The sequence below is a fragment of the Hemibagrus wyckioides genome, linkage group LG15, assembly GCF_019097595.1.
Source record: "Hemibagrus wyckioides isolate EC202008001 linkage group LG15, SWU_Hwy_1.0, whole genome shotgun sequence".
Taxonomy (NCBI): domain Eukaryota; kingdom Metazoa; phylum Chordata; class Actinopteri; order Siluriformes; family Bagridae; genus Hemibagrus; species Hemibagrus wyckioides.
Window position 1 is genome coordinate 17,839,510 of NC_080724.1, and position 7,518 is coordinate 17,847,027.

The following is a 7,518-nucleotide window of genomic DNA, read 5'->3' on the forward strand; positions in this document are numbered from 1 at the left end:
AGAGTGCCACACATGCCTCTGCTCTTTTGTCTTGTCTATGAAAAGAAGGAAGAAAATGGATTTAGAAACCTTGACTTTTACTAAATTATTTTCTGGGATGTAAACAATTTTGTTGTTTTATATATAAAACATATATATATATATATAGACAGACAGACAGACAGACAGACAGACTTTATTGATCCCATGAGGGAAAATGATCAGCCATAACCTTATGAGCACTGACAGGTGAAGTAAATAAGACTGATCTAATTTAATTAGATCTTATAATAATGATGATCTCCTCATCATGGCACCTGTTAGTGGGTGGGATATATTAGGCAGCAAGTGAACATTTTGTCCTCAAAGTTGATGTGTTAGAAGCAGGAAAAATGGGCAGGTTTGAGCAAATTTTTGTGATGGCTAGACAACTGGATCAGAGCATCTCCAAAACTGCAGCTCTTGTGGGGTGTTCCTGGTCTGCAGTGGTCAGTATCTATCAAAAGTGGACCAAGGAAGGAACAGTGGTGACAGGGTCATGGGTGGCCAAGGCTCATTGATGCACATGGGGAGAGAAGGCTGGACCGTGTGATCCGATCCAACAGACGAGCTACTGTTGCACAAATTGCTGAAGAAGTTAATGCTGGTTCTGATAGAAAGGGGTCAGAATACACAGTGCAGGACGGGTCAGGGCTGTTTGGGAAGCAAAAAGGGGGAACAACACAATATTAGACAGGTGGTAATAATGTTGTCACCTGTCAGTGCTCATATGCCTGATTGCTTTAAATCTGGTCCGTCACATATTCCCCTTTTTCTTAGTTACTTTATTAAATAAATGAATGAAGGAATGAATGAATGAATGAATGAATGAATGAATGAATAAATAAATAAATACATAAATACAACTCCTGCAAACCAGAACTACATTAACTATTTATTTTTATTTATTATGCTCCATTAAATTAATAATTAATGACCATTTTGATCTGATCATCTGGAAACATTCCATATCCATGAAAAAAATGCTACATTGGACTTGAGGAATAGGAACATTCACAAGATCAAAATGTTTCCCTCAGGCAAGCCTTGCTCAGAGATATCCCTTATAGTGAATAAGGTTACTGGTCAGTCGGCCGTGATAGGGTCTGTCTCAATCGCAAATTCCTTCCCTTGCACTGGAAAAAAATCCCACAATGCTGGGAGCTTTGATGCTCACTATGTTACTTCACTGGACATAGCATCATATTTTCTGAAGACTTTCACCTGGAAACAAAAGGTAAATGAACTCTCAGCCAATTTTGTCTTCAAATAAGTAGCTTCTGTAGCAAATTCTAACTTTATTTGACGTTCTATTTGGGTCAACTTTTCAGTGTTTAACGGTGTTTAGCTAGGAATATTGCAAAAATATGTAACCGAACAATCAAAGTATTTTTCAAAATGTACTTTAAACAATATAAAAAATAACTTCACAAAGATAGCATCCTTGCTTGTTGTTAATAAATATGTAGTGAGCCAGGATTCGTACCCAATCATGTACACAGTATGCTGATTCCTGAGCTAGGGAGCTGATAGAAACACATAGTTTGCCAGCCCTCATGCCCAGAACATTTCTAAACATTTGACTGTAAATTGGAGCTTACATAAGGAAAATGGATCAATGAATATGGAAATTTGACAGCTTTGTTTACCTCCGAATTAAAACAACTACTAACTTTTCAGTCAATATACTGCAAATATCATGAATCATTTTAATACTGTGAGCTCAGAATCGAAAATGTTTGGTGGTTTGCAGCATCAGTTTGGTGAGTTTGTTTGATTTAAGTGTCTTTATGATGTGTTTTATTTATTTTCAATAATATGTCCACTTTCGCTAATAACAGAGAATCACAGCACAATTAGCCGTGCTCTGCACCCATTAGCTAGTTAGCCATGCTCTGTAGCCAACGCTCTTTCCAGTCTCTTTGCACACCTGTCTCTGCCTCTTTCCATCTGTGGCTATGTGAAGTTATGTGTTCAGTCCTGGGGATGAGAGGAAACTGAGCTGTTGAAAAGAAGAGAGGGCTTGGAACAGAATTCATTTACCTCCCTGTTTTGCATACTGCATTCTACATCTCTCTCTCCCTCTCTCTCTCTCTCTCTCTCACTCTCTCTCTCTCTCTTTCTGTGCCTCAGCTGTCTGTCAGCCCCCCCGCAGCTCTCCCAGCTGTCTCAGCTCCCCGAACGAGCGGCTTCACAACAATGCAGGTCGAAGGTCAAGAGAAAGAACAGGCTGCACTTACAATGGACCAGTGGCGCCCGCTAAAAAACAATCACTCCTTTTTTTCTCCTTCACTTCTTTCGCCGTGGCGGGGCTGGAAAAGACAAACCTATAGAGATGTCTGTGAACGGGGCTCCACTTCATGCACAACAGCCTGCCCTTCTTTTAGAAATGCCTCAAATAAATAATGCATGCACACTAACACACACTAACACACACACAAACACTTGTTCCAAACCACCTTCACACTCCATTACCTTTCTTTTTGTTCCAAGTTGAAGAACCTCCATGTTGACCAATATCAGCACAAAGCAGCACACAATCAGTAGCTCTTGGCTTGACTGCAGTGATATAAATGTTTTGGCACAAAAAAAAGGAAAAGCAGAATTGTGTTGCTATGTAATGTAATCTGGTCTCAGGGATTTGAAAGGACTGAGTCAAAGTTTGCAGAAGTAGCATCATGGCTTCCTCGGCATTACTAACAAACATACATTATTAAACTTAATAATGCTGGAATTTGAAACATTTGATTAAATGAACATTTTGACTGCAACAATGGGGTGTTAAATAATTTTGTTCACTAACCTCTGTCTCTTATTCGTGCAATTGAGGTGACTCTAAGACACATCCTGAGCAGGACTTTGTAGTCTCACATTGTTTTCATTTTGAAGGAAATATAAAGTGTCTTTTAGATTAGATTAGATTAGATTAGATTAGATTAGATTAGATTAGATTAGATTAGATTAGATTAGATTAGATTAGATTAGATTAACCTGGCTGGAAAAAGACTGGGTGTTAAATCTTTTACTTTTATTTCTCTCATATTATTCTCCCGTTTTTGAGGGGGTTTTTTGTATCGCTTTGTCCTGAGATGCTGGGAAAATATGAGTGAGAGTGAGAGTGAAAAGGGCCTCCGTGACACAGTCACCTGTTCTGCAGGCCCGAGTTCCCATGGCTCCCCAAGGCCATCATGACCTGACTTACTGCTCAGTCCTTCAACACAATACTCAGCTTCTCAGCCAATTTATTATAAAAATCTCTCCAAATCTCTCCTCTTGTATTCCTTACATTATGGGAAGATTTGGTCCTCACAAGGGACTAAAACCTTCATTCACACATTTGTTTGTATCTTTACAAACATTCTTATGAGGACTTAAAGCAGGTGTTGTGTATATACATAAATCTAGATCTTTTGACTCTAACCTCAGTTACCATATGATTGTTTCCAAATAAAAGCTAAAATAATTTGATTTATTTGACAATACTTTAAAACACACACACACACACTTACACTTCATCATAGTAGGCCTTTTTTAAACACTTATTAAATGTAAATATCCATTTAAATATCTTCCCGAATAATTAATTTGCCCATTGTTTCCTTTTTTAAGCTACTGATTTGATTTTATTTACAATGTGTTCTGTTGTGTTTATATATTTTCTTTACTGTCTGTACACTAACATGCTCCCCAGGATTAATTGTATTTATTGTGCAGTAAAAAAAAACATACTTAATTCAATTTTAACGTTTACATTTTGGTCAAATAATAAAATCTAATGAAAATTAAATAAAAACTGATATCCAGTGACATTTCTTTTACTCTCCACTCTCTACTGTGTAAATATTTCAGTTTTTTTTCCTAGAGAAAATACTGACAACAATGAAACAGATGACTGAAAGATTTGTATATAATATAAGAATATTTATTTTAAGTGCGAAATAGATATTTACAAAACATTTTTGAAGTGACAATTACAGTGGAAATGACACAAAAATACATACATACAAAAAAACCAAAAAAAAACAACCCAAAATAATCCAATAAATAAATTAAATACTTTATGAGGAATGGTAACAACATGATGAACCAGTGCGGACTGTTTCTATAAAATCACAGTCAAAATAAATATTAAATACGGCTATAAATAAATGCATTTGTATGTCTTCATGGTGAAATGTATTGCTTTTAGAAGGGTCTTTAATGAAATTGGCCTTTGAGCAGAAGGAAAGTCATGTAGAAGGTTTAGAAAAATATTGTGTAGGAAGGAGAGGGGTGTATAGCTTTTATAGCATATGCATAAGGGACCTTCTCTATCTAGAAGGAGGATTTAAGGTCAGTCATGAATGCGAAAGAAGAAAATCCAGAAGATGTCACGAGCCAAATCAGTGAACACAAATGCAAGAATAAATTAATCAAAATAAGTATCTCTGCAATTCTTCTGCATCAGGCAGGCTGCAGTTTCCCTCAGTGTCACTTTTTGTTTTGAATTCTTTGAATTCTGGATACACGCTCTGAGTTCTGTGGCAGCCATGGCTGTTCATTCATTGTAAATAGTGCCCATCTGTGAGCTCACTATATGTGGTGCAGCAAATGACTCAAAAGTGATATCTAAAGGAAGCTCATAACGGGATCCAGGGAACAGTGCATGGCCCTGAGGCAATCCAGCCATGGAGGATGCTGGGTAGTGGTGAGAAGACAGATAGTGGGTTGCATGTGTGGAATGTGGAGTGTAGTTCCTCTCAGTGTCAGGCTCTTGCTTCAGGGCGAAGTTGCCACTGATGCTGAGGGGTGGCGTGAGAGGGCCGTCATATGGCGGCGTACCATTGCTACACTCATTGGGTGAGTGATTCTCATAGGTTGCTCCTTTGAACCCCTTCAGGTGAAGAAGGTGGGAGGCCTCCAAGGAGCCGTAGGGAGGGCTAGGAAGACCAGGTGATGGGAAACTCAAAGCATGTGCCTGCTGAGCGCTCACTGCTTCCAAGGGTCCGCTCTTCTCATCAAGTTTACTCAGCAACATGGCTGTAGGACCCAGCTGGAGGCAGCCAGCCACCAGGTTGCTGGTGGGCTGTGAGAGCCCTTTGCAGAGCATCTCCAGAAAACCATGACTTTCTGGTGACTGACCACTCTCAAGAACCTCTGATAAAGCCCAGATGTAGTTGCGTGCCAGTCGCAGAGTTTCAATCTTAGACAGTTTCTGTGTCTTGGAGTAGCATGGCATGACGCGCCGTAGATTGTCCAGGGCATCATTGAGTCCGTGCATGCGTGTGCGCTCTCTGGCATTTGCTTTAACTCGTCGGGCACGGAAACGTTCGATCCTAGCTTTTGTCATCTTCTTCTTCTTGGGTCCCCGACGTTTTGGTGCCTTCTCCCCATCCAGTCCAAACTCTCCCTCCTCCTCTTCCTCTTCCTCCTCCATGTCCTCACTGCCTAGATCCATAGGGATGTGATTATTCCTTCTGTTCAGGCTATAGTGGTCTCCCATGTCTGGTGTTTGCTCGCCGTCTTGAGAGCTCAGATCTTCCTCAATCCAACCCAAAGAACTGACCAGCTCAGTCACGTCTCCAGGCTTCCTATATGGTTTGGTCATCATTGTGATCTGAGGACACAGATGTATACATATTTTAGTAAAACAGATAATATTCAAAGAGCACTTGAAACAAATAAATAAAATGACATTTTAATATCGAATAAAGTATTAGCTTAATGTACATTACCACGGATCTGACACTGATTAATTTGTGAAGTGAAAATGGTGTCGGGTTTCAGCACTAAGGAGTGGACAGCTCACAGCTCAAACTGCCTCCAGCTTTAAAAAAAAAATGCCTAGGTTCTTTGGCTTCACATAGAAATAAAATAATTGCATATCGTGCCCTGCATTTTTACGTGTTTATTTTTGTTTATTTTTAACTGCCCATGTGTCATCTCCGACAAATATGCTGTACAAAGTAACTAGTTGCAACTGAACAAACACTGTGAATTCATTTCATCTGAGCTGAGCTGAAACAGGAGCATCTAAATAAGAAACTATCTAAATCGCTTTAACAGGGTGCCGTGTCGTTATTTTTCGAGATGCTCTCCATCTAGGACACGAACGGATTTAGGCGGATAAAGCGCTGGGATTTAATTTGTGCAGCCCCTAAAAGCAAAGTCAGCAGACACGCAGACTGATGGAACTCAGACAGATAAGTCGGATCCGCTTAAGACTGTTGGATAAAAAGTTACTGGTAGTACACGGAGGTTTTTGTGTGTGATTGATTTTAGCATATCAAAGTTTTGCATGCTGTGCGATTTTATGCACACACTCTTAAAAGCATGTCGTTTTACACGGTAATATAAAACAGACACTTTCATTTGAAGTCTATTAAACATGTCACAGGATAATCTCCTGCATAATTAATCAAAGTGCATTTTAAATGTTAATAAAATATCAGATATAATAACTTACCTATTTAGCCTATTACACGGCTCTCTCCAAATGCTGGTGAGAATATTCCGGAAACAAGCACACGTTGTGAGCCTCTATTAAACCTCGCAGCGACGGGCTTCCAGATGATCAGCTGTTCTCCTTCAGCTCTCCACGCGCCTCTGAGCGTCTCTCTGTCTGAGTCAGGATTCCGCTTTGACCTTTCTAGTGAATCCTCCAGGCCACGCCCATAGCCACACCCCATCTTTTGCGCGTGGCGGGCTCGTGGCTACAAGTTTTATGAGTGTCACTCATTCACGGGGCTTTGTGTGTGCGCGCGTGCTTGAGAGAGAGAGAGAGAGAGAGAGAGAGAGAGAGAGAGAGAGATTCTGAAGCTGCAAAACTTCGTTAAGAAAGATTTTATGGTTTATCAAGGCTAATCATATATTAACATATTTAATTAGCCATGACTGTGTGTTAATAATAATAATAATAATTATTATTATTATTATTATTATTATTATTATTATTATTATTATTATTATTATTATTATATGAAACCTGTCATTTATCGCCTTTAATGTTTTGTTCTAGGGATTTTTTTTGTAACTTTCAAAATATGTTGGAAATTGCTAATATATTATTTGTCTTTGATTATCGTTAATATAACCCCTATCAAACGCGAATATTGCACCTTTACAGCCTCCATCGTCTCTCGTAAATTTCTAAACAGCCAGGATACATGTCTGTTTAATGTAGTTTAACCAAGAATAGAATACTGTTGCTTGTAAAATTAAAGCACATACAAAAAATGCACTGACTTATGGACTGATATTCATCGCTGAAAATCAATTATTTCATTATTATTATTATTATTATTATTATTATTATTATTATAAACTGTGTGGGAGTTTTTTAAACTACAGCTACAACAATTAGGGTCGAGGGATTAGATACTAATCCTGATTTCCCAGGAAAATTTCTACGAAAATGTAAAAACTTTTTTAAATGTTTCTGGGAAAGATCTCCAAACCTTCTGACCTGTGATTGTTCGTAGAAGGTCGTCCTAACGTTAGGGAAACATTCTCTGGACCATC

At 38.7% G+C, this 7,518-nt stretch overlaps 1 protein-coding gene across 1 annotated transcript; it reads right to left on the reverse strand.

Moving 5' to 3' along the window:
* Positions 1-4,088: 4,088 nt before the first annotated feature.
* On the reverse strand, positions 4,089-6,604 carry neurod4 (neuronal differentiation 4). Its single transcript, XM_058410432.1, has 2 exons — positions 6,464-6,604; positions 4,089-5,614 (listed from the first exon to the last, which is right to left on the reverse strand). Exon 2 carries the CDS (start codon positions 5,606-5,608, stop codon positions 4,556-4,558), a length of 1,053 nt encoding a protein of 350 aa, XP_058266415.1. The 5' UTR covers positions 5,609-5,614; positions 6,464-6,604; the 3' UTR covers positions 4,089-4,555.
* Positions 6,605-7,518: the final 914 nt, after the last annotated feature.

What these genes read in the sequence shown, in the direction of transcription:
- neurod4 (XM_058410432.1), bottom strand. Translation starts at nt 5,608, where the DNA reads ATGATGACCAAACCATATAGGAAGCCTGGAGACGTGACTGAGCTGGTC.